Source organism: Hippopotamus amphibius, chromosome 1 (genome assembly GCF_030028045.1).
Source record: "Hippopotamus amphibius kiboko isolate mHipAmp2 chromosome 1, mHipAmp2.hap2, whole genome shotgun sequence".
NCBI classification, from domain to species: Eukaryota; Metazoa; Chordata; class Mammalia; order Artiodactyla; family Hippopotamidae; genus Hippopotamus; species Hippopotamus amphibius.
In genome coordinates, this window is record NC_080186.1 from 160,469,927 (window position 1) to 160,496,974 (window position 27,048).

At 41.6% G+C, this 27,048-nt stretch overlaps 3 protein-coding genes across 4 annotated transcripts; all 3 read right to left on the bottom strand.

Annotated features, from left to right (window-relative positions):
• Nucleotides 1-4,644: 4,644 nt before the first annotated feature.
• On the bottom strand, nt 4,645-8,097 carry LOC130852177 (protocadherin beta-10-like). Its single transcript, XM_057732971.1, has one exon. The coding sequence runs from the start codon at nt 7,617-7,619 to the stop codon at nt 5,220-5,222; it is 2,400 nt and encodes a 799-aa protein (XP_057588954.1). The 5' UTR covers nt 7,620-8,097; the 3' UTR covers nt 4,645-5,219.
• A 1,237-nt stretch (nt 8,098-9,334) lies between these two features.
• On the bottom strand, nt 9,335-12,308 carry LOC130852186 (protocadherin beta-8-like). Of its 2 annotated transcripts, XM_057732993.1 has the most exons (2): nt 12,081-12,308; nt 9,335-11,266 (listed from the first exon to the last, which is right to left on the bottom strand). In XM_057732993.1, the coding sequence occupies exon 2, from the start codon at nt 11,225-11,227 to the stop codon at nt 9,722-9,724; it is 1,506 nt and encodes a 501-aa protein (XP_057588976.1). In that variant the 5' UTR covers nt 11,228-11,266; nt 12,081-12,308; the 3' UTR covers nt 9,335-9,721. The 2 variants fall into 2 exon arrangements, with proteins under 2 accessions (XP_057588976.1, XP_057588967.1); XM_057732984.1 differs by having other exon boundaries at nt 9,335-12,308.
• A 3,016-nt stretch (nt 12,309-15,324) lies between these two features.
• Nucleotides 15,325-17,813, bottom strand: PCDHB7 (protocadherin beta 7). Its single transcript, XM_057733002.1, has one exon. It carries the CDS (start codon nt 17,786-17,788, stop codon nt 15,338-15,340), a length of 2,451 nt encoding a protein of 816 aa, XP_057588985.1. The 5' UTR covers nt 17,789-17,813; the 3' UTR covers nt 15,325-15,337.
• Between the last annotated feature and the right edge of the window lie 9,235 nt (nt 17,814-27,048).

Consider the following 27,048-nt stretch of genomic DNA (forward strand, 5'->3'; position numbering starts at 1 on the left):
AATTAATAAAAATGGTATGAACTTACAAAGACCAACAATGCACACATATATATTTGAGATGACAGAAATCAGATGAAAGAGCAGCTGAGTTATCAGTTCCAAGAAATGTGTAAAGAAAAGTTCCTGCATTAGAGATATTCACAAGAAACGAATAGGTTAGTCCCACATAATCCCATTTGGATACAAGATTTCGAAGAACCAAGTGTATGACTGAAGTCAGTTAAGAACTAAAATAAGTTATTAGTTGAATTCTCGAATCCCCTTACTATCTTACATAGACAGGAAAGTAACTCAGAACCAGAGAATGGAAAGTTTATTCTATAAAGAAATTAAATGGGACTATCTCCAGTTTTGGAAACCTGGGAGGAGCTTAGTGCAAGTGTGAGGGGTGAAACTAAAAATAGGGAGGTCAGGCAAAACTTTGCATCCTGAATGGTGAGATTTCTAGTTCCTTTCCATGCAATAGTCTCCATTTGCAGGACACAGGGTATATGCCTGACCCCATCTCTAGCTCTCTCTCTCTCTCACTGAAGATATTGTAGAGTTCTAACCTGGAAAATATGGAAGGCTCACATAAAAACCTAAACATAGAGTAATAATTCTGTCCTACAATGATAACATTAGAGTGAGGCCCTGCCATCAACAGGCCTCATTTTCCCATACTCAAAGAGCTAACAGCACTTTGATATCTCATCATTCTTAAATATCAGAAGGACCACAAGGACCACAAAGACCACAAGACATGAGGAAATACCAACAATATACTAAAACCACCACCACCAAAAAAGGGGGGGAGGGGACAGGAGGAAACAGAAATACAAATAGAGAAAACAGAAGAAAGTGTTTAAAAATGTCTGATTAACACTGTTGTACAGCAGAAATTAACACAACATTGTAAATCAACTATACTTCAGTTAAAAAAGTCTAATTAATATCCTCAGAAGAGTAAAATCTAATAAGAGCTAATATTGAGTACACTTTGCTACTGATTATTCTAGTGCCACATATGTGTTTACACATTTAATTTCAACAGTAATCATATGAAGTATGCATTCTTTTGTAAGATAAAGAATAGATTAGGGCTAAAAAAAATAGTATAGATTAGGGTTTAAGTGCTACTTCCTACCTATATAATCTTGGGGAAGTTCTTAATTTCCCTGTGACTCACTCTCATTTAAAAAATAGGTATAATAGTAGTTTTTACTGCATAATGCATTTTCTTGCGCAATACACTTTAAAAGATAGATTAATTATAGATGACAGATTTTTTTAAATTGAAGTATAGTTGATTTACAATGTTATGCCAATCTCATCTGTATAGCAAAGTGACTTGGTTATATACATATATATATTCTTTTTTTATATTCTTTTCCATTATGGTTTATCACAGGATATTGAATATAGTTCCCTGTGCTATACTTTAGGACCTTGTTGTTTATCCATTCTAAATGTAATAGTTTGCATCTATCAACTCCAAACTCCCAGTCCATTCCCCTCCCCCCCTCACTTGGCAACAGCAAATCTGTTCTCTATGTCTATGAATGTTTCTGTTTTGTAGATAGGTTCATTTGTGCCATATTTTAGATTCCACATATAAGTGGTAAAATATATTTGTCTTTCTCTTTCTGACTTACTTCACTTGGTATGATAGTCTCTAGTTGAATCCATGTTGCTGCAAATGGCATTATTTCATTCTTTTTTACGGCTGAGTAGTATTCCATTGTATATATGTACCACATCTTCTTTAGCCATTCACCTGTTGATGAAATTTATGTGGTTTCCATGTTTTGGCTATTGTGAATAGTGCTGCTATGAACATGAGGGTACATGTATCTTTTTGAATTATAGTTTTGTCCAGGTATATTCCCAGGAGTGGGATTGATGGATCATATTGTAATTCTATTTTTAGTTTTCTGAGGAACATGCATACCGTTTTCCATAGTGGCTGTACCAACTTAGAGTCCCATTAACAGTGTAGGAGAGTTCCCTTTTCTCCACACCCTCTACAGCATTTGTCATTTGTAGACTTTTTAATGATGGCCATTCTGACTGGTGTGAGGTGGTACCTCATCATAGTTTTGATTTGCATTTCTCTAATAATTAGTAATGTTGAGCATCTTTTCATGTACCTACTGGCTGTCTACTGGTGAGAGAAGGTATTACATTTACAACAGATGCTATGAAAAACACTCAAGGGAACCAAAAAGACCTCTTAAAAATAAATATTTGTCAGCCAAAAATAAAAAGTACAAAGCTTGGATGATAAAAATACATTGTCCAAAAAGTAAAACAAGGATGTCCCTGGTGGCACACTGGTTAAGAATTTAGCTGCCAATGCAGGGGACACGGTTTCGATCCCTGATCCAGGGAGAGCCCACATGCTGTGGAGCAACTAAGCCTGTGTGCCACAACTATGGAGCCCACAAGCCACAACAACTGACCCTGAGTGCCACAACTCCCGAAGCCCACATGCCTACAGCCTGTGCTCCACAACAAGAGAAGCCACCACAATGAGAAACCCATGCAACACAACGAAGAGTAGCCCCTGCTTGCTGCAACTAGAGAAAGCCTGCACGCAGCAATAAAGACCCAACGCAGCCAAAAGTAAAAATAAAATGAAATAAAAGACAAAGTGTTAGATTGGATTAAAACAAACAAACAGCAACAACAAATAAACAAAAAGTAAAACAAGAGACAAAGAGAAAATAAGAAATGAAAAAAAATTAGAGTCAGAGAATCAATCCAGGAGGTTCAATATTTAACTAATGAAATAATGGTGAGACTACAAAATTCAGGGAGAAATGATGATGAAAATAGAACAAGGAAATTTCTCAGAGCTGAAAGTAAGGGTCTAAATATTAACAGGGTACACCTATGTGACCAGATAAATAGCAGACACTGAAGTATCTACAGAACAGAAGAGAAAAGTTTCCAGTGTTTCCACAATGCAAAAATGGGGTGACATTAAAAGAGACAGGAATCAGAATGGAAAGTCTTCTGAACAGCAAATCTCTACGCAATCAGTAAAACGAACACTGAAAAACTTTCAAAATCTGAGGGAAAATTATTTTCAACCTAGAATTTTATACCCACTCAAACTATCAATCAAATGAAAAGAAAACAAAGATACCTTCACAAGGCAGGCTCTCAAAAATCTTTACCTTCTCTGCACCTAGTTTTATGAAGTTATTGAGAGATCTGTGTCAGCTAAATAAGGGAGTAAAATAAACTAAGAAAGTAGGGCAGTCATCTCTCTGTATCCGTGGGGCTGGAGAATACCAAATTCTCCAGAAGGCTCAAGTGCGTAGTTGGCCCTCCCTATCCTAGGGTTGCGCATCCGCAGATTCATCCAAGTTAAGACCGTGTACTAAGTTTGCAGTCTGCAGTTGGTTGAACCCTCGGATGTGGAATCCACAGATGCGGAGGTCCAACTGTGTATGTATTGAAAAAATTCCTCATGTAAATGGACACTCACAGTTCAAAACCCCTGTTGCTCAAGGATCCACTGAATATACTGCTTCTTATAAAAGGGGACCAACACAGGAAAGTATTAAAGGAAAAAAGTTTTAGGGTGACAGCCTATAGTGCAAATAGTTGGGGAAAGATTGATATTCAATGAGAAATAATGTGAAAAATCAATAGAATTAAATAGAAAATTATGCAAATAAAACAATAATTATCAGCTCTAGGAAAGATGTTTTTCAAGAGAGGAAATGCAATCATACTATGCTAATGTGTACTTTGAAGTAATCTTAGCAATATAGACCAAAACTATTAGTTTAGCTAAAAAAACAAACAAAAAACAAAAACCTAATACAGCACTGTTGGGAGAATAGAAGAAAGGGAATGTACAATGTTTGTGTGTTTGTTAGTTGAAAAGTAAGGGGGGCACAAAATATGTGAAGGGAATTAAGAGGTACAAACCTCCAATTATAAAATTTCAAAAAACACGGGGATGAAATATACAGCATGACTATATATAGTATTATAATAAATTGTATGTGTACAGTTGGTTGCTAGGCTTGTGGTCATCATTTCACAATGTATGCAAATGTCAAATCACTATGTGATATACCTGATTCTAACATAATATTGTACATCAACTATATTTCAATAAGAAAAGAAAGGAGGAGATTAAGTAAGAAATAAAAAAGTAAGAAAGTAAAATCCTTCTTTATCATAGGAAGAAGTGATTAAAGTATAAAACAGAAGGTCAAGAAAAAGCAGTATAAACATATTACTGAGAAATATTGAGATAAACTCTATAGAAAACACTCATAGAAGAGAGCTGGAAATTAAAGAATCTATTGTTCTTCCTTACGATTTTTAGTTCATCTTTGTTTTTAAATTTGAGTTAATTAAAATATATTTACAAAATAAAAAGTGAATACCTTTCCAACAGTCTACCAATAGCCTTACATAAGTTTTCAAAATGTTTTTATTTATATTCATTTTCATGCAGGTTATTACATTTTCTTTGAATTATAAGACACTGTTTCATATATTAGCAGAAGTGAACATTACAAAATATTAACTAGTGTATTTAAGGAAATGAAATAAGAATATGAACACAAAGATATTATACTAGTCTAATATCACTTGCCAAATGTTGCCCCCCACCCCCCACCCCAACCCCTCCCACAGCGCGGCTTGCGGGATCTTAGTTCCCCCACTAGGGACCAAACCCAGTGTATGGCAGTGAAACCTCCGAGTCCTACCACTGTACTGACAAGGAATTCCCCCAATGATGTTTCCTTTTAACATGAGCAGAATAATAGAGAAATATTTCTTTTTAAATATTATCATTTAGAACTAGATCGCATGGTTTCTTAACATGATTAAAAGGAGTGTTAGAGTAAGGTCAGACATGCAGCTATGTCTTCTTAGTTAAAGGAAGTACAATAGTTGTACAGGATCATGAGATCCAGTCTATGAAATATATTAGCATTAAATTCAAAACCTGTTTCCTAGAATGAAAATACTAATAACTAAACTCTTGTACATTTTGAAGGAACCAAACCTAAAAACTATTATTTAGATAATGGGCACTAATTAAAGATAACTTTTAATGGAAAAGGGTGAAATAACATTGTAAAAACATATAGTGTATTACTTTAAAATTAGGCTGGAAGTTGTAAAATAACTTGGAGTTTTAAAACTAAACTAATGTTGATATAGTTGCATAACACTTCAAAAGTACATGAAATATAAATCAAATTTTACTGAAAATTAAATCCAAAGCTATTTCGAAACGTGGGATTTTCGTCACTGTTCCTCCCAGGGTTTTGTGCCTGAATATTGGGGAGAATCGGCTTCAAGAATTTGAACTCATTCGTCCCAGTTCCTCCCGTCAGACACACCTCGTACTGGTAGCTCTGGGACAGGGTCCCCGTGCCGCTGACGTCCACCAGCGGGCCCGGAAAGTGGCCCTCGGGCACCGGGCGGCGGCCCACCGAGGCCGCCCCGCCCCTCCTGCACAGCCGCACCGCCACGAACACCAGCACCGAGAAGAGGAAGAGCGACGACACCGACGCCAAGGCCACCACCAGGTAGACGGTGAGCGGGTCGGCCGGGCCCGCGTCCGCCGCTTCCGCTTCCGGGGCCGGCAGGTAGGGCTGCGAGAAGCCGTCCACCAGCAGCACGTGCAGCGTGACGCTGGCCGACAGCGGCGGCTCGCCGTTGTCCTTGACCTGCACCACCAGCCGCTGCTTGGCCGCGTCGCGCTCGCTCAGCGGCCGGGCCGTGCGCACCTCGCCGTTGTGCGCCCACACGCCGAACAGCCCGGGCTCCGTGGCCTTGAGCAGCTGGTACGACAGCCAGGCGTTCTGGCCCGCGTCGCCGTCCACCGCCACCACCTTGGTCACCAGGTAGCCCGCCTCGGCCGCCCTGGGCACCAGCTCGGTGCAGGGCGCCGAGGCGTTCTGCAGCGGGTGCAGCACGAAGGGCGCGTTGTCGTTGGCGTCCTCCACGAGCACGCGCACCAGCGCCTGGCTGCTGAGCGGCGGCGAGCCGCGGTCGGCGGCGCCCACGCGGAACTCGAAGGCCCGCAGGGCCTCGTAGTCCAGCGACCTCAGGGCGAACAGGTGGCCGTTGTCCGGGTTGACGGACACCAGGGAGGCGAGGGGCACGTGCGGGTCGTGGGGCGGCAGCAGCGAGTAGGTGACCTGGGCGTTGGCGCCCGCGTCTCTGTCTGTGGCGCTGACGCTGCCGATGTGCAGGGCGGGGCTGTTGTTCTCGCGCACCCGCAGGGTGTAGGCGGTCTGGGTGAAGGCGGGGGCGTTGTCGTTGACGTCGGACACCCGCACGGTTATGTTGTGCTCGGTTTTCAGCCTGGGGGTCCCCATATCTGTGACGGTGATGGTGATGTTGTACTCGGCTTGACTTTCTCTGTCCAGTGCTCCTTCTGTCATTAGGATGTAAAAATTCTCCATAGAGGGTTTCAGAAGAAACGGCAGATGATCTTGAATGAAGCAAACCGTCTTTCCATTTTCTCCAGAGTCTGCGTCTTTAATCCTAAAAACAGCCAGCACGGTTTCTGGAGAATTCTCAGCAACATAGTTGGAAAGTGATGATATGATCAGTTCAGGGGGATTGTCATTTGTGTCTAACACCTCGACCAAAACTGTACATCTTGCAGAAAGGCCCCCACCATCGATTGCCTGTATATTTATTTTGTAAGACTTTACTAGCTCATAATCAAGCAACACTCTGAGAACTATTTCTCCAGAAAAAGGATTGATATAAAAGGTTGTTAGAATATCTTCAGAAGCATCAAAAAATGAATAGGATATGTCTGCATTGATTCCAAAGTCTGCATCTTCTGCAGAGACTTTAGCAATAAGGGACCCTACCAGGCTGTTCTCCGGAGCCTGGGTCTCGTAGATTGCCTGAGAAAAATGAGGGGCATTGTCATTGACGTCCAGGATGACAACTCGAATAGTAGTGGTTCCAGACCTGGGTGGCGACCCACCATCCAGCGCTGTGAGTGTTAAGCTGAGCTCTTGCTGCTTCTCCCGATCCAGCGCCCTGTCCAATACTAGCTCTGGGTATATTATGCCTTCATCACTGTCACTAATTTTAATATGGAAAAAAGAGTTGAGGTTGATGGTGTAGTTTTGAATACCATTAAGTCCTCCATCTGAATCCTGTGCTCTTTCTAGTCGAAATGCGGTCCCTTCAGCTGTATTTTCTAATATTTTTAAGGCTGTCTCTTTGTCCCGAAACAGTGGTGAATGATCATTTACGTCCCTCACCCTCAGCTCAGCCCGGTAAATCTGAAAGGGATTATCCATTAAGATTTGGAAATACAGCATACAGGGCTCTCTGGGGCCACACAGCTTCTCCCGGTCCAATTTATCATTTGTGAGCAAATCCCCGGTTTGGGAATCCAGGAGCAAGTGGTGTTTGTCATCATCGGAGACCACCCGGGCTCCCCTTGCAAGCAGCTCCGGGTACCCTATCCCCAGATCCTTTGCCAGATTGACTACAAACGATCCTTTCTGTGTTTCCTCTGTCACTGAGTAACGTCCAAACCCAGACACTGCCAAGTATACTCCCCAAAACAGAAAGAGAAACAGGACTTGCCTTTGTCTTGAGCAGGACAGTCTTCCAGCCTCCATAGCTACTTCTGAACGCGTCTGTCATCAAAATTGGTCGCAGTCACAGATCCCAGTGTAAAGAAACAGCAGTCGGAAACCACAGACCTACTCCATGTAAGTAGCAGGGGTCTGGGTTTTTATTTTTGTTTTTGTTTTTTCCTTTTCTAATTTTGGGCTGTTACAGCTTTTCTCCAGGCCTACCTGCTGCGATCTCCTTTCTTTTTTGTCAGTAACTTATGCAGCATTCTCAGTTCAGGTTTTTCTCCCCTTCTCTTTAGCCTGCAGCGCCACCTTGTGGCCTCCAACAGACTCAAATGGTTGTATCCAATTTGGGCGCTTGTATGTATTTATAAATTTTTTCTTTAGCGGTCATTTAAATACTTCATTTTTCTTTTCCTTTGTTTCATTAAAAATAATGTTGAAATAGAGAACTGTTCACGTTGTTTAGATTTTTTTCACTACTTATGGGAAAAGTTAAAAATTCAACAGCTGGAAAAAGAATTTCTAGCAGTTAACTCTGTCCACGTCATTGTGCTAGGTTTAGTTCTGTACTAAGCCTTTCACTGCTGACACTATTCCCAAGCAATACAAGGAACCCAAAGGAAAACTGTGGTGACCTCTGACACCACCAAAGAAATAGATTTTACTTTTCAAAAAAATGAGCATAGGAATACCAAAAATTGAGCATAGGAATACCAAAAACTGAGAAAAGAAACTTTTCACACCTTCTTAAACAAATTTCTTCAAAACCTAATTACACTACCAAAATAGAATCATCACTGTATAATCTAGAAAGAAGCATTTAGGCTATATCTCCTTTGTGCTCCCATAAAACTTGTATAATTGCCCTGTAAATATCATTGTTTACTGTTTTCATACCAGTCTGTCCCTTGTTGGCAAATCAGACACTCACTAAATGATTACTGTATTTAGGCATGCATAAATAAACTCTAGTGAGTAGGACATGAAATAAATTTTAGTGCTTTAAATCCTTACCATTTGAAAAGTTGTATTCTTTCACTTATTCCTTGCAGTTTGTTCCCTTTCTTTCATATGTCTTTGTTTTTCTTACGTGAGCTTTAAAATATATGAGGAATTAAAGAAGGGACTGACCTTTATTTTAAGAGGGATCTCATTTCTATGCACAAAATAAAGAGTAGACCACACTAATGTCTATCCTAACACTACTGAAAGTAAGAACAGCATTATAAAATCTGCCTCATAGAGAATTTTGTCCAAAGGCCTAATATCTAGAAGGAAAAAACAAGCTCTATTTTTCAGACAATAAGCAAGGGATACAGATTAAGGAGTATTGTACAAGGAAAGGGATAGATACTGCCAAAAACACTCTAATTGTTGAATATAAAAGCCATAACTATAAAAACCTCTGCCTGACGACCTCTATTGTTTCTTCAGCTGAATGGGACTGCATTGTTAGCCATTACAAATTTAACAGGAACCTCTGATCTTTTCATATAGAATTAAAAGTAGCAAACTATTAAACATTTCTACATAATACTATAGAATGGCGATATTTGCTTTTTTGTCTCCAAACTTAAACACATATACACATGCAGTATCTTACAATTGTGTTTCTTATATTCAGATAGGAATATTACATTTTTAAATAGGCAGATACCAATACATAGAAAGAGAAATTTTTTTAAAAAGTAACATAGTTTAAGAAAATTGCTGAAATGAAAATCGAGATTGACAAACCAATAAAAATACCGGTTTTGAAAGAAAAATAAAAGAAATATCAAATAGTAAATATAAACATCACATGCAGTTTATTTTAACAACTGAAGAAGAGCTAGGAATAGGAGAACTGAAATTTAAAATGTAAACACAAAGTCAATAAAGACATCTATAAAGTGGGAAAAAATGTTAAGTGATATCAACTTTGATGATAAAGCCTATTTCATTCATTAGAGGATTCTGGTGAGAAAATTTCATTGGGCTAAAATATGAATGAAAGGAAACTTCTTAAGTGTAACATGAAGTTGGAAATTGAGGATAAACAACATAGAGAAAATTAAATAATACCTTATTGGTGGTGGTGGTAAAAAAATTTAAACAAAAAATATGAGAAAAAATGTCTTTATTAGATAAGTTCCTATCAATTAAATCCCAAAGCTACTCCGAAACGCGGGACTTTCTTCCACTTTCCTCCCTGTACTTTGGGATACAAGATTGGGGACAATGGGTTTCAGGAACTTGAACTCGCTGGTGGTTCCTGAGCCTCCCGTCAGACACACCTCGTACTGGTAGCTCTGGGACAGGGTCCCCGTGCCGCTGACGTCCACCAGCTGGCCCGGAAAGTGGCCCTCGGGCACCGAGCGGCGGCCCACCGAGGCCGCCCCGCCCCTCCTGCACAGCCGCACCGCCACGAACACCAGCACCGAGAAGAGGAAGAGCGACGACACCGACGCCAAGGCCACCACCAGGTAGACGGTGAGCGGGTCGGCCGGGCCCGCGTCCGCCGCTTCCGCTTCCGGGGCCGGCAGGTAGGGCTGCGAGAAGCCGTCCACCAGCAGCACGTGCAGCGTGACGCTGGCCGACAGCGGCGGCTCGCCGTTGTCCTTGACCTGCACCACCAGCCGCTGCTTGGCCGCGTCGCGCTCGCTCAGCGGCCGGGCCGTGCGCACCTCGCCGTTGTGCGCCCACACGCCGAACAGCCCGGGCTCCGTGGCCTTGAGCAGCTGGTACGACAGCCAGGCGTTCTGGCCCGCGTCGCCGTCCACCGCCACCACCTTGGTCACCAGGTAGCCCGCCTCGGCCGCCCTGGGCACCAGCTCGGTGCAGGGCGCCGAGGCGTTCTGCAGCGGGTGCAGCACGAAGGGCGCGTTGTCGTTGGCGTCCTCCACGAGCACGCGCACCAGCGCCTGGCTGCTGAGCGGCGGCGAGCCGCGGTCGGCGGCGCCCACGCGGAACTCGAAGGCCCGCAGGGCCTCGTAGTCCAGCGACCTCAGGGCGAACAGGTGGCCGTTGTCCGGGTTGACGGACACCAGGGAGGCGAGGGGCACGTGCGGGTCGTGGGGCGGCAGCAGCGAGTAGGTGACCTGGGCGTTGGCGCCCGCGTCTCTGTCTGTGGCGCTGACGCTGCCGATGTGCAGGGCGGGGCTGTTGTTCTCGCGCACCCGCAGGGTGTAGGCGGTCTGGGTGAAGGCGGGGGCGTTGTCGTTGACGTCGGACACCCGCACGGTTATGTTGTGCTCGGTTTTCAGCCTGGGGGTCCCCATATCTGTGACGGTGATGGTGACGTTGTATTCCGCTCTGATCTCTCTATCTAGTGGTCTCTCTGTTACTAAGGTGTAAAAGTTTTCTGTGGAAGATTTCAGGAAAAAAGGTAGATCGTCCTGAATGGAGCAACTTATTTTCCCATTCTCTTCCGAATCAAGATCTGAAACACTGAAAACTGCAACCACAGTCTCAGGCGAGTTCTCAGGGATCTGTTTGGTAAGTGCAGACATGGTGATTTCTGGGGCATTGTCGTTCACATCCATCACTTGAGTCAGAACGGTGCATTTCCCAGAGAGACTTCCAGTATCCCTGGCCTCAATATTGACTTCATAGGACTGAGCTGTCTCGAAATCAAGTTGTTTTTTCAGTCGAATTTCTCCTGTCATGGCGTTGATCTCAAAGGTTCTGGTAATCTCTTCTGGAGCCTGTAAAAATGAATAATAAATCTCTCCATTGACTCCTATGTCTACATCCGTAGCAGAGACCTTGACAATCAGGAAGCCTATGGGGCTGTCTTCAGGGATCTGCACCCTATAGAAAGGCTGCTCAAATTCAGGGGCGTTATCATTGATATCCACGACTTCGATGGAGACCTGAGCAATGCCAGACCTGGGTGGAGAACCGCCATCTTGAGCAGTGAGGGTTAATCTGAGCTCAGGCTCCTCCTCCCTATCCAGCACTTTGTCCAGCACAAGTTCGGGATATTTCCTGCCATCACTGCGTTTGCGGGTGAGGACCCGAAAATAGGAGTTGGGACTGATTATATAGTTTTCAATATTATTTTGGCCAACATCGACATCTTGAGCGTGCTTCAGAGGAAACGTTGTGCCAGGAGGACTGCTCTCTGATATTTTTAGCAACATGTCTCTGTCCATGAACACTGGAGCATGGTCATTTATGTCTACTACTTGTAGCTCACCTTGAAAAAACTCTAAAGGATTCTCTAGCATCACCTGGAAGCGCAGCACACAGGGCTCTGTGTGACCACACAGTTCCTCGCGATCCAGTTTCTCATTTAGCAATAAATCCCCAGTCTCCTGATCGAGCTGCAAATGCAGTTTGTTTCCTTTGGAAATGACCCTAGCCCCTCTCCTGGAGAGCTCCCCCTGCCCCAGACCCAGGTCTTTTGCTAAATTGGTTACAAAAGAGCTCCCCTCAGTTTCCTCCACCACAGAATAGCGCTTAAGTTCAGAGCCCGCCTGAGCTAAGCCCAAGAAGAGAAAGAAGAAAAGGACTTGCCTTTGTCTGCAAATGAACTTCCTGCTGGCCTCCATTATTCTTGATCTTTATAGCCTCCCGCGAGGGTGAGGATGGTTCCGCTGAGTTGTAAAGGCCTCAGTATCTGAGACTGGGAGTTATTCCACAAGATACTTCAGAAATATTCCGGTGAGTAGTCCTTTACAGAGGACCCAGTCCTACTCCTGTGGTATCCAAGCTTCCCATGGGCTTCCAGGCTTTGCTGGTGAGTTTTGCCTGTTAACGGAGCTGCGGCTGCGGTTCGGGTTTGTACCTTCTTATCCTGCAGCGCCACCACGCGTCCTCACAGGATCTTACATTTTCTGGGATGCAAATGGATGCAATGTTCCCAATTCTTGTTAGGTAAGGATGCAACAAACAGTATTTCTACTATCCTCGAACCCTATGGTTCTGATAGTTGTCTGAGGGCCATACAGGAGAAATGATATTAGTAGAGACTACCTTCAGTAATGCTAACTGAATTTGGAGCAAAAAGAAAATTTTAAATATCTATAATTTGAGTAACAGAAAACTTTCAGAATTAAATACTTTTATTGCCCTGACCTATGGGAATAATTAGTAGCTATGAACCTTGGACAAATTATTTAAACTCTGCCTCAGTTCCCTCGTCTGTAAGGTGGAGATATTAATGGTACTTACCACATAGGGCTGTTGTGAGTTCCCCACCTTATAGATGAGGAAACTGAGGCAGAAAGAGGTTCCCCTTATGTACATACACACACACACACACCATGCAGGTAATTAAATGTCATCAGGTAGCTGAATTTGCATTAGTCCATTGCCATGACTAGGAAACCCCCCAAGATTCATGCAGTAGAAGAATGCATGAGCAGCCTTATCTCAGATAGAAGTTACATCAAATGAGGAAACAGGAAAGGCTGGAGAGTTTCTCTAATACAGATATAATCTGTGGCCGTAGCGATGATTCTGTATCTCAGAAGGATGTCTGAGTTTTGTTAATTCCAATTCTCCTCTTACAGTGTCAATTTAAAAAAACCTTTTATTTTGAAATATTTCAAACCCCACAATGAAGGAGAATAGTACGATGAACCCCCAGGTACTCATAACTAGCTAGAACAATTATCAATATTTTGCCATAATCGTTTACCCTATCTCCCCAACATTTTCACATCCCAAACTAAATTTCCACCCATAAATACTTCATTATGCATCTATAACTTTTAATGTCTTAAAAAAAACACTACAATGCCCTTACCACACCTAAGAAATTAGGTTAATATTGTTTAATATCCATCTGTATTCAAATTTCTCCACTTGTTTCAAAGTTGTTATGGTTGTCTGAATCAAGATCCAAATAAGATCCACCATCCTTTACATTTGGTTCGTATGTCTCTTAATTTCTGTCGTTGTATAAAGTCCCCTCCTCCCCTTTTCCATGCCATTGATTTGCTGGAAAAACTAATTTTATTCTGACACTATGTAAAAAATTTAAGATTTTACTGCTGTGAGGTTCCTTTTTTTTTGGTCCTTAGACTATATCCCATTAGTAATGCACAGTAATATTACTGTTTTAAGAGTTATTATGAACTTGGTGTACCCCCCCAAAAAAAAAGTTATTAGTACTAGCTTATGATATATTCAGAATACAGCTCTGCAAAACTTATAACTGTTAAAGAAAAAGTTAGATTATTAAAACAAACAAAGCTTCTTAACTCTCCAGAATCTCTAAGTAATTCAGTGATAATTTTTCTCTTTAGTATTACATATTTAAAACTATTCTTTTTTTTTATAAATTTATTTATTTTATTGGCTGTGTTGGGTCTTTTTTGCTGTGCACGGGCTTTCTTTAGTTGCGGTGAGTGGGGACTACTCTTAGTTGTGGTGCGCGGGCTCCTCATTGCCGTGGCTTCTCTTGTGGCGGAGCACAGGCTCTAGGCACGTGGGCTTCAGTAGTTGCAGCACATGGGCTCAACAGCCATGGCTCACGGGCTCTAAAGCACAGGCTCAGTAGTTGTGGCGCATGGGCTTAGTTGCTTCCTGGCACGTAGGATCTTCCTGGAGCAGGGATCAAACCCGTGTCCCCTGCATTGGCAGGCGGAGTCTCAACCACTGCGCCACCTAGGAAGCCCTTAAAACTATTCTTTTTCTTGTTCTTTCCCTAATCAGCACTGAAGTATATTGAATAGAAATGTTAAAAAATAACTTTCAAATTAAACAATAAAAACGTTAAAAAGAGTACGTAGGAACTACTGTAGGAAAATCACAGCAATGTGAGGAAAATAATAAATGAGCAATCAAAATTATGTAATATTTCTATTCATGGTCATTAGTCTTTTCTATGAAATGAAGATCATATGTTCAGATAACACAGAAAGCACAAATTGATTTTTTTTTTTTTTTGGCCACACTGTGCAGCTTGTAAGATCTCAGTTCCCTGATGAGGGATCAGGCCGAGGGCAGTGAAAGCCCGAGTCCTAACCACTGGAGCGCCAGGGAATGCCCATCATTTTTTTTTACTTGAGATTTGGTTAGTTAAGAGCTTTAAAAATGATAGTTGAATAACTGATTCAGAAAAACTGGATTATTAGTTTATAAGAAAATAAAACCACAGACAAATACATACCTTATTCTTTCCAAATATAGAAAAGACTGAACAGGAATATGAATATGAGAAGAAGATTTCTGCTTAGAGAGAAAGTTGCCAGGTGATATCTCATGAAAGAAAACAGTGTAGCATCATAGCAAGTCCCCAGCATCAGGATCTAGGAGAAATGCTCAGCTCTGCCATTTATTAGTTGGTGACCTTAGTGAACTCACTGAAGCTCTATGAACGTCATTTTGCTCATTTCTAAAATACCTCCCCTAATAGGTTTACCTCTAAAATTAGAAGTATTAAAATAGTGTATGATGCATACATACTAAGTGATTTTTTAAAAAATTTGGGTAGGTATACTTGTACAGCACTGTAAACAATTCAGAAATTAAAAGCGCAATATTGTTTGAAGACAGTGAATTCCAATTCAAAACGTCTCAAACAAGATTTATCAAGTAATAGACTGCATACATAACTGAAACAAAAGATGACAATACACATTCCGTGCTTTGTGGAGTGTTCTTAAGTCTACAGCTGAATCCTTTTTTGTGTAAAAAAAATTTATTCTATGACTTTGACAATACTTGAAATAATGTGAAAGCACTCCTATACAGTAAGTCAAAATAAATTTCTTAATAGAAATATATTCATAGACATAATACTGGCATTTATTTTTTATTCTTTATCAGAATCCCAAATCATTCCGATATGAGGGATATTCTTCCACTTCCCTGCCTATGCTCTGGGATGCGAGATTGGGGATAATTGGCTTCAGGAACTTGAACTCGCTGGTGGTTCCTGAGCCTCCTGTGAGACACACCTCGTACTGGTAGCTCTGGGACAGGGTCCCCGTGCCGCTGACGTCCACCAGCGGGCCCGGAAAGTGGCCCTCGGGCACCGAACGGCGGCCCACCGAGGCCGCCCCGCCCCTCCTGCACAGCCGCACCGCCACGAACACCAGCACCGAGAAGAGGAAGAGCGACGACACCGACGCCAAGGCCACCACCAGGTAGACGGTGAGCGGGTCGGCCGGGCCCGCGTCCGCCGCTTCCGCTTCCGGGGCCGGCAGGTAGGGCTGCGAGAAGCCGTCCACCAGCAGCACGTGCAGCGTGACGCTGGCCGACAGCGGCGGCTCGCCGTTGTCCTTGACCTGCACCACCAGCCGCTGCTTGGCCGCGTCGCGCTCGCTCAGCGGCCGGGCCGTGCGCACCTCGCCGTTGTGCGCCCACACGCCGAACAGCCCGGGCTCCGTGGCCTTGAGCAGCTGGTACGACAGCCAGGCGTTCTGGCCCGCGTCGCCGTCCACCGCCACCACCTTGGTCACCAGGTAGCCCGCCTCGGCCGCCCTGGGCACCAGCTCGGTGCAGGGCGCCGAGGCGTTCTGCAGCGGGTGCAGCACGAAGGGCGCGTTGTCGTTGGCGTCCTCCACGAGCACGCGCACCAGCGCCTGGCTGCTGAGCGGCGGCGAGCCGCGGTCGGCGGCGCCCACGCGGAACTCGAAGGCCCGCAGGGCCTCGTAGTCCAGCGACCTCAGGGCGAACAGGTGGCCGTTGTCCGGGTTGACGGACACCAGGGAGGCGAGGGGCACGTGCGGGTCGTGGGGCGGCAGCAGCGAGTAGGTGACCTGGGCGTTGGCGCCCGCGTCTCTGTCTGTGGCGCTGACGCTGCCGATGTGCAGGGCGGGGCTGTTGTTCTCGCGCACCCGCAGGGTGTAGGCGGTCTGGGTGAAGGCGGGGGCGTTGTCGTTGACGTCGGACACCCGCACGGTTATGTTGTGCTCGGTTTTCAGCCTGGGGGTCCCCATATCTGTGACGGTGATGGTGATGTTGTACTCGGCTCTTTTCTCTCGATCCAGAGGACTGTCGGTTACCAAGGTGTAGTAGTTCTCTACAGATGGCTTCAGGATGAAGGGAAGATCGTCTTGGATGGAGCACACCATCTTTGCATTGTTACCTGAATCTCTGTCTCGAATCCTAAAAACAGCTACGACTGTCTCGGGTGAATTTTCTTGAATTGGGCTAGTAAGTGATGACATGAGAAATTCTGGTGGATTGTCATTTATATCTGTTATCTGAACAACCACAGTACATTTTCCAGAAAGTCCTCCACCATCTTTGGCCTGAATAGTTAATGTATAAGTTTGAATTGCCTCATAGTTCAATTCAGCTTTAAGATGAAGATTGCCAGATGTTGGATTGATTTGAAACGTTTTGAGAATTCTTTCAGTAGCATAAAAAAATGCATAAACAATTTCCCCGTAACTTCCACTGTCTAAATCTCTAGCTGACACGGTGACAACCAGAGAGCCAACAAGGCTGTCCTCGGGCACCTGCACCTTGTAGAGAGGCTGTACAAATTCAGGGGCGTTGTCATTTATGTCCAAAACCAGGATGCGTACCAGGGCAGTCCCAGATCTTGGGGGAGAGCCACCATCCAAGGCGGTGAGGATTAAACTGAGCTCAGGCACCTCTTCTCGATCCAGCAGTCTATCCAGTACCAATTCAGGATAGATAATCCCTTCCCCACTCTCATGGACGCTGATGTGGAAATAAGCATTGGGGCTGATGGTGTAGTTTCTCAGGTTGTTGGTTCCAACATCTGAATCCTGTGCACTTTCTAGGAGAAATGCCGCCCCTGGAGTGGTACTTTCTAATATTTTCAAGGGAATCTCTCTATCTAGAAATACTGGAGAATGATCGTTGATGTCTCTGACCCATAACTCAGCAGGGAAAATCTGAAGAGGCTTTTCCAGTAACAACTGGAAAGGCAGCACACAAGGCTCTGTGGGGCCACACAGTTCCTCTCGGTCTAATTTCTCATTTAGAAATAAATCACCAGTAAGTGGCTCGAGTAGTAAAATTCCTATGTTCTGGTCTGAAACGATTCTAGGTCCCCGGACTGATAGTTCCCCCAACCCCAAGTCATTTGCTAGATTGGTCAGAAAGGTGCCTTTCTCGGCTTCCTCTTCCACAAAATACAGTAGCGGTTCCCCGCCAGCCCAAGACACTCCCAGAAATACACAAAGAAATAGGACTTGCCTTTGCTGCACAGCATGTCCCACTGTGGCCTCCATTCTTCGTTTAACCAGTATTCCAAAAACACTTTTTCTAGGCCTCAAGCAACTCATAAATGGCATCAGTCGAATCCTTGGAAATGAGCTGGATAATAGCAACGGTTGTGGGGAGGGATCCCCGCTTTCTCCCAATACCTATTACCACGGCTTCTTTTCCGCTACTTTTCTAGTCTGGCCAGCTTTCCTCTTAAAGCTGAAATCTGCAACATCCTTTATGCGAATATCTTGTTCTCTTTTTAGCCTGCAGCGCCACCTTGCGTTTTTGTAGATGTTATTCCCGATTTCAGGAAAAGAACAAAAAGATGGCGGATTAAAGAAGCTGGAGTAGGAGTGATTTTTTTTTCTAAGTGTCTTTGCTGTTTCATTTCATATTTTTCCTCAACTGGCCACAGTAATCCTAGTAAGTAAGTGCTTACATCTGTTTCCCTCTCTGAGAGTCTGCATTCTCAGAAAAGTAAATCAGTCATTTTCCTTAATTTAGGTGCACAAAATTAAACTCTGGCTTCCCACCAGGAATTAATCCTAAGAAAACCTTTTCCTATTTTTAAGATTGATAGTAAAGAATGTATAAGAAAATGAAGTCTCCATCAAAAAGTCAGCAAAAATTGGTTGAGAGCCTTTTATTTGTAAACTGCTTAACAATAATGCTGTACACCCTGCAGAGTAACTGGCCTTTTTTGGGTTTCTTGTTAATTAAATAATCCTTCCAGTTTCAAGGTCTTCACTCTTTACCCACAGTATTTTTCTGGAACACTTTCTACCGCCCATCCTCCACCCTTCACCTGATTTAAGTATTATGTATAAGTTAGTGTTCATATGACTGGCATTTCCAAGACAATGCAATGAATACTCTTAAAATTAATAGTAGCAAGTAGGTGTCATTCTTTCCTTTGTGGAAGTGCTCCTGGTATTTCATCTTTAACTATGATTGTTGATCTCAATTTGGGGTAAATGCTTTATTTTTTGGATTAAAAAAGTCTTCTTATTTTTCTTTATTCTTTCATATTTTAGAGAGTTTTGACATCTGTTGAAATTTATTCTTTAGCTTTTTAATTCTTGAGTTCTTGATATAAATAATGTTTAAACATTGCATATTATTGTTTTAATGAACAGATGGATTTGATGAGCCAACATAGTTTTAGGATTTTTCTGGCCCATATTGCTCTGTTTGTGTACATGAGGTGTATGTTTAACTTCTATGGTTTTGGTATTAAACTATCCTGGCCTCATAGTATGGATTAGGAAGCTTTCCATCTATTTTTATGCAACAGAATAGTTTTTATAATTATATTATCATCTGTTTCTACATGTTTATTACAACTTGCCTTTTAAATGGGTTGGGTTTGGGTGATAAGTCTATGACTATCTTTTCCATTTTACTTTTGGTTATTAATCTGTTTGGGTTTTGTTTCTTTTTAAAGTAATTTGTATTTTATTTTTTAAAAAACATTTATTTTATCTGGATTTACAAATGTAATGGTATTATGTTTTCATTGCATTATTTATCTTTAGTTGCATCTCTATTCTTATTAAAATATTTAGTATTTTTATTCTTGTTTTTTTGGCAGTATAGCACATTTTTAAAAAGTTTACTTATTTGGCTGCTCCAGGTCTTAGTTGTGGCATGCAGAATCTAGTTCCCTGACCAGGGATGGAACCGGGGCCCCCTGCATTGGGAGCTCGGAGTCTTAACCACTGGCCCACTAGGGAAGTCCCCTCCTTTTTACTCTTGAGGAGACTTGCAAGATCTCTATTGTACTGATCTTTTAAAATGCACTTTTTTCAAAATAATTTATGACCTTGATTCAAAATCAAATAGTACTAAAAGATTTATAAGAAAATACAATAGTTTACTGCACTTTCCCTCCTCATTTTCCTAGCTCCCTTACCAGTAAGGAAACTTTTATTTTTTGAGGTAATGTTGGTTTATAGCTCTATATAAGTTCCATATGTACATTATATTGACTTCTGTATGCATTATGGTATGCTCACCACCAAAAGTTTAGTTTTCAACTACACAGTTGACCCCCTTTACACATTTCACCCTACCCCTACACGTCTCTCCTCTGGTGACCACTACTCTGTTCTCTATTTTTTTTTTGCCGTGACATGCAGCATGTGGGATCTTAGTTCCCTGACCAGGGATCGAACCCACATCCCCTGCATTGGAAGGGCAGAATCTGAACCACTGGACTGCTAGGGAAGTCCCACTACTCTTTTCCCTATAGCTATATGCTTGTTTTTGTTTGGTTTGGTTTGTTGGTTTCTTTTTGTTTTTTATATTTCAAATATGACTGAGATCATACAGTATTTGTCTTTCTCCCTCTGACTTATTTCACTTAGGATAATATCCTCAAGGTCTATCCATGTTGTAGCAGATGGCAAGATTTCATCTTTTTTATGCTGAGTAGTATTCCAGTGTGTGTGTATCACATCTTTTGTTGTTGTTGTTGTTTTTAAAAACTTTTATTGAGATGCAGTTACCATACACTAGACTGCATATATTTAGAGTGTACTATTTGGTATCCCAGTCTCCCAGTTCATTCCCCCCCAACCCTCCCCACTTTCCCCACTTGGTGCCCATATGTTTGTTCTCTACATCTGTGTCTCTATTTCTGCCTTGCAAACCGGTTGATTTGTACCATTTTTCTACAGTCCACATATATGTGTTAATATATGATATTTGTTTTGCTCTTTCTGACTCACTTCACTCTGTATGACAGTCTCTAGGTCCATCCATGTCTCTATAAATGTCCCAGTTTTTAATATTCCATTGTATATATGTACCACATCTTTTTTATCCATTCATCTGTTGATGGACATTTAGGTTGCTTCCATGTCCTGGCTATTGTAAATAGTGCTGAAATGAACACTGGAGTGCATGTGTCGCTTTGAATTATGGTGTTCTCTGGGTATATGCCCAGCAGTGGGATTGCTGGGTCATATGGTAGTTCTGTTTTTAGTTTTGCAAGCAACCTCCATACTGTTCTCCATAGTGGCTGTATCAATTTACATTCCCACCAACAGTGCAAGAGCGTTCCCTTTTCTCCACACCCTCTCCAGCATTTACTGTTTGTAGATTTCCTGGTGATGCCCCTTCTAACCGGTGTGAGGTGATACCTCATTGTCATTTTGATTTGCATTTCTCTAATAATTAGTGATGTTGAGCAGCTTTTCGTGTGTCTCTTGGCCATGCATATGTCTTCTTTGGAGAAGTACCTAATTAGGTTTTCTGCCCATTTTTTGATTGGGTTGTTTGTTTTTTTGATATTGACCTGGATGAACTGTTTATATATTTTGGAGATTAATCCTTTGTCTGTTGATTCATTTGCAAATATCTTCTCCCATTCTGAGGGTTGTCTTTTTGTCTTGCTTATAGTTTCTTTCACTGTGCAGAAGCTTTGAAGTTTCACTAGGTCCCACTTATTTATTTTTGTTTTTATTTCCATTATTCTAGGGGGTGGATCAAAAAAGATCTTGCTGTGATTTACGTCGAAGAGTGTTCTTCCTATGTTTTCCTCTAGGAGTTTTATAGTGTCTGGCCTTACATTTAAATCTTTAATACATTTTCAATTTATTTTTGTGTATGGTGTTAAAGAGTGTTCTAATTTCATTCTTTTACATGTAGCTGACCAACTTTCCCAGCACCACTTATTGAAGAGGCTGCCTTTTCTCCATTGTATATCCTTGCCTCCTTTGTCATAGAGTAGTTGACCATAGTTTATCTCTGGGCTTTCTATCCTGTTCCATTGATCTATATTTCTGTTTTTGTGCCAGTACCATACTGTCTTGATCCCTGTAGACTTCTGGTATAGCCTGAAGTCAGGAAGCCTGATTCCACCAACTCTGTCTTTCCTTCTCAAGATTGCTTTGGCTATTCGGGGTCTTTTGCGTTTCCATACAAACTGTAAAATTTCTTGTTCTAGTTCTGTGAAAAATGCCATTGGTAATTTGATTGGGATTGCATTGAATCTGTAAATTTCTTTCAGTAGTATAGTCATTTTCACAATGTTGATTCTTCCAATCCAAGAACTGATATGTCCCTCCATCTGTTTGTGTCATCTTTCTTTCATTAGTGTCTTATAGTTTTCTGAGTACATGTCTTTTACCTCCTTAGTTAAGTTTATTCCTAGGTATTTTTTTCTTTTTGTTGCAGTGGTGAATGGGATTGTTTCCTTAATTTCTCTTTCTGAACTTTCATTGTTAATGTATAGAAATGCAAGAGATTTCTGTGTGTTAATTTTGTATCCTGCAACTTTACCAAATTCATGGATGAGCTCAAGTAGTTTTCTGGTGGCATCTTTAGGACTTTCTATGTATAGTATCATGTCATCTGCGAACAGTGACAGTTTTACTTCTTTTCCAATCTGGATTCCTTTTATTTCTTTTTCTTCTCTGATTGCTGTGGCAAAGACTTCCAAAACTATGTTGAGTAGTAGTGGTGAGAGCGGACATCCTTGTCTTGTTCCTGATCTTAGAGGGATGCTTCCAGTTTTTCGCCATTGAGAATGATGTTTGCTGTGTGTTTGTCGTATATGGCCTTTATTATGTTGAGGTAGGTTCCCTCCATGCCCACCTTCTGGAGAGTTTTCATGTAAATGGGTGTTGAATTTTGTCAAAAGCTTTTTCTGCATCTATTGAGATGATCATGTGGTTTTTATCCTTCAGTTTGTTAATATGGTGTATCACATTGATTGATTTGCGTATACTGAAAAATCCTTGCATTCCAGGGATAAACCCCACTTGATCACGGTGTATGATCCTTTTAATGTGCTGTTGGATTCTGTTGGCTACTATTTTGTTGAGGATTTTTGCATCTAAATTCATCAGTGATATTGGTCTGTAATTTTCTTTTTTTGTAGTATCTTTGTCTGATTTTGGTATCAAGGTGATTGTGACCTCATAAAATGAGTTTGGGAGTGTTCCTTCCTCTGCAATGTTTTGGAAGAGTTTGAGAAGGATGGGTGTTAGCTCTTCTTGATAAAATTCACTTGTGAATCCATCTGGTCCTGGACTTTTGTTTGTTGGGAGATTTTTAATCACAGTTTCAACTTCAGTACTTGTGATTGGTCTGTTTATATTTTCTATGTCTTCCTGATTCAGTCTTGGAAGGTTATACGTAAGAATCTCTCCATTTCATCCAGGTTGTCCATTTTATTGGCATATAGTTGTTTGTAGTAATCTCTTATGGTGCTTTTTATTTCTATGGTGTCAGTTGTAACTTCTCCTGTTTCATTTCTAATTTTATTGATTTGAGTCCTCTCCCTCTTTTCCTTGATGAGTCTCGCTAGAGTTTTATCAATTTTATTTATCTTCTCAAAGAACCAGCTTTTAATTTTATTGATTTTTGCTATTGTTTTCTTTGTTTCTGTTTCACTTATTTCTGCTGTGATCTTTATTCTCTCTGTCTACTAACTTTGGGTTTTGTTTGCTCTTCTTTCTCTAGTTTCTTTAGGTGTAAGGTTAGATTGTTTATTTGGGATTTTTGTTTACAGGTTTTTTCCCCCTGTACTTGATTTCTAATTTCATAGTGTTGTAGTTGGAAAAGATGTTTGATAGAATTTTAATTTTATTAAATTTACCAAGGCTTCATTTGTGACCCAGGATGTGATCTATCCTGGAGAATGTTCTGTGCACACTTGAGAAGAAAGTGTAATCTGCTGTTTTGGGATGGACTGTCCTACAAATATCAATTAAATCTATCTGGTCTATTGTGTCACTTAAAGCTTGTGTTTCTTTATTAATTTTCTGTCTGGATGACCTGTCCATTGGTGTAAGTGGGGTGTTAAAGTCCCCCACTATGATTGTGTTACTGTCGATTTCCTCTTTCATAGTTGTTAGCATTTGCCTTATGTATTGAGGGGCTCCTATATTGGGTGCATATATATTTATAATTATCTCTTCTTCTTGGATTGATCCCTTGATCATTTGTAGTGTCCTTTCTTGTGTCTTGCAACATTTTTTATTTTAAAGTCTATTTTATCTGATATGAGTATCACTACTCCAGCTTTCTTTTGATTTCCATTTGCATGGAATATCTTTTTGCATCCCCTCACTTTCTGTCTGTATGTGTCCCTAGGTCTGAAGTGAGTCTCTTGTAGACAGCATATATATGGGTCTTGTTTTTGTATCCATTCAGCCAGTCTGTGTCTTTTGGTTGGGGCATTTAGTCCATTTACATTCAAGGTAATTATTGATATGTATGTTCCTTTTACCATTTTCTTAATTGTTTTGTTTTTGTTTTTGTAGGTCCTTTTCTTCTCTTATGTTTCCCGCTTAGAGAAGTTTCTTTAGCATTTGTTGTAGGGCTGGTTTGGTGTTGCTGAATTCTCTTAGCTTTTGCTTGTCTGTAAAGCTTTTGATTTCTTCGTCGAATCTGAATGAGATCCTTGCTGGGTAGAGTATTCTTGGTTGTAGGTTCTTCCCTTTCATCATTTGAAATATATCGTGCCACTTCCTTCTGGCTTGCAGAGTTTCTGCTGAGAAATCAGCTGTTAAGCTTATGGGAGTTCCCTTGTATGTTATTTGTCGGTTTTCCCTTGTTGCTTTTAATAACTTTTCTCTGTCTTTTATCTTTGTCAATTTGACTACTGTATGTCTTGGCATGTTTCTCCTTGGGTTTATCCTGCCTTGGACTCTCTGCGCTTCCTGGACTTGTGTGGCTATTTCCTTTCCCATGTTAGGGAAGTTTTCAACTATAATCTCTTCCAGTATTTTCTCAGGTCCTTTCTCTCTCTCTTCTCCTTCTGGGACCCCTGTAATGAGAATGTTGGTGTGTTTAACATTGTCCCAGAGGTCTCTTAGGCTGTCTTCAGTTCTTTTCATTCTTTTTTCCTTATTCTTTTCTGGATCAGTGATTATCACCATTCTGTCTTCCAGCTCACTTATTCGCCCCTCTGCCTCAGTTAATCTGCTATTGGTTCCTTCTAGTATATTTTTCTTTTCAGTTATTGTGTTGCATATCTCTGTTTGTTTGCTCTTTAATTCTTCTAGGTCTTTGGTAAACTTTTCTTGCAGCTTTTTGATCTTTGCATTCAGTCTTTTTTCAAAGTCCTGGATCATCTTCACCATCATTATTCTCTGGAACAGTGCCTATCTCCTCTTCATTTAGTTGTTTTTCTGGAATCTTATCTTGTCCCTTCATCTGGTACAAAGTCTTTTGCCTTTCCATTTTCTCTTTCTGTGGCTGTGGTTTTCAGTTCCACAAGATGAAATACTGCTGATACTGCTTGATTCTGCTGTCTGCTCTCTTGTGGAGGAAGCTATCTAGAAGGCTCCTGGGTGCTTCCTGATGGGAGGGACTGATGGTGGGTTGGGCTGGGTGGATGGAGCTCAGTAAAATTTTAATCCAATTTGGTGGATGGAGCTCAGTGACACTTTAATCTGTTTGTCTGCCAGTGGGTGGGGCTGTGTTCCCACAGTGTTGATGTTTGGCCTGAGGCTACCCAGCACTGGAGCTTACAGCCTCTTTGATGGGGCTAATGGTGGACTCTGGGAGGGCTCATGCCAATGAGCACTTCCCAGAACCCCTGCTGCCAGTGCCCCTGTCTCCTGTGTGAGCCACAGCTGCCCCCCACCTCTGCAGGCAACCCTCCAACACCAGCAGGTAGGTCACGTTCAGTCTCCTATGGGGTCACTGCTTCTTCCCCCTGGGTCCTGGTGAGCACACTTTTGTGTGTGCCCTTCAAGAGTGGAGTCTCCGTTTCCCCCAGTCCTGTGGAGGTCCTGCAATCAAATCCCGCTGGCTTTCAAAGTCTGATTCTCTGGGGATTCCTCCTCCCGTTGCTGGACCCTCAGGTTAGGAAGCCTGATGTGGGGCTCAGAACCCTCACTTTAGTGGGTGGACTTCTGCGGTATAACTGTTCTCCAGTTTGTGAGTCACCCACCCAGCATTTATGGGATTTGATTTTAACACGATTGTGCCCCTCCTATCGTCTCATTGTGGCTTCTCCTTTGTCTCTGGATGTGGGGTGTTTTTTTTTTAGTGAGTTCCAGTGTCTTTCTGTCAGTGATTGTTCAGCAATTAGTTGTAAATCCGGTGCTCTTGCAAGAGGGAGTGAGCACACGACCTCCTACTCCGCCATCTTGATTCCTCTCTCACATCTTCTTTATCCATTTATCTGTTGATGGGCACTTAGATTGTTTCCATATCTTTGCTATTTTCAGTAATGCTGCAATGAACATGGGATGCATATATCTTTTTAAATTAATGTTTTCTTTTTCTTCAGGTAAATATCCAGAAGTGGAATACCTGGATCACATGGTAGTTCTATTCTTAGTTTATTGAGGAATCTCCATACTGTTTTCCATAATGGCTGCACAAATTACATTCCCATGAATACTGTATGAAGATTCCCTTTTCTCCACATCCTGTCCAACATTTGTTATTTCTTGACTTTTTGGTAATAGCTATTCTAATGGGTGTGAGGTGATACCTCCTTGTGGTTTTGATTTGCATTTCTTTAAAATTAGTGATGGTTGAGTATCTTTTCATGTGGCTTTTGGCCATCTCTTTGTCTACTTTGCAAAAATGTTCACATCCTCTGCTCATTTTTAAGTCAGGTTGTTTTGTTTTGTTGAGTTGTATGGGTTCTTTATACATTTTGCATATTAACCCCTAATTGGATATATGATTTCCAAATATCTTCTCCCATTCTGTAGGTTGTCCTTTTGTTTTGCTGATGGTTTCCTTTGCTGTGCAGAAGCCTTTTAGCTTGATGTAGTCCCATTTGTTTATTTTTTCCTTAAGTTTCCCTTGCCTGAAGAAACATATCCAGAAAGAAATTGCTAAAACCAATATCAAAGCGCATACTGCCTATGTTTTCTTCTGAGAATTTTATGGTTTCAGGTCTTATATTCAAGTCTTTAATCCATTTTGAATTGATATTTATGTATGTTGTAAGATAGTGGTCTAGTTTCATTATTTTGCATTTGGCTGTCCAGTTTTACCTACACCATTTATTGAAGAGACTATCCTTTCTCTGTTGTATGTTCTTTGCTCCTTTGTCTTTTTTTTCCTTTGTCTTAAATTAATTGTTCATATATGTGTGGGTTTACTTCTGGGCTCTCAGTTTTGTTCCATTGATCAGTTGTGTCTGTTTTTCTGCCAATACCATACTGTTTTGATTACTATAGCAATAAGCAGCCATTTTTAACTCTTTAGTTATCTCTTCTCCCTTTAACTTATAGTCTACTGTATTTTGGTTAATTAATTTTAGACATTATCAGTTGACTCCTTATTATGTTGGATCAGGTTTTAGCTCTTGTACATCTCCAAGGCCCTTTCATGCCTTCTTTCTTTTGCAGCATCATTGGGAGCATTG

What these genes read in the sequence shown, in the direction of transcription:
- LOC130852177 (XM_057732971.1), bottom strand. Translation starts at nt 7,619, where the DNA reads ATGGAGGCTGGAAGACTGTCCTGCTCAAGACAAAGGCAAGTCCTGTTT.
- LOC130852186 (XM_057732984.1), bottom strand. Translation starts at nt 12,115, where the DNA reads ATGGAGGCCAGCAGGAAGTTCATTTGCAGACAAAGGCAAGTCCTTTTC.
- PCDHB7 (XM_057733002.1), bottom strand. Translation starts at nt 17,788, where the DNA reads ATGCCATTTATGAGTTGCTTGAGGCCTAGAAAAAGTGTTTTTGGAATA.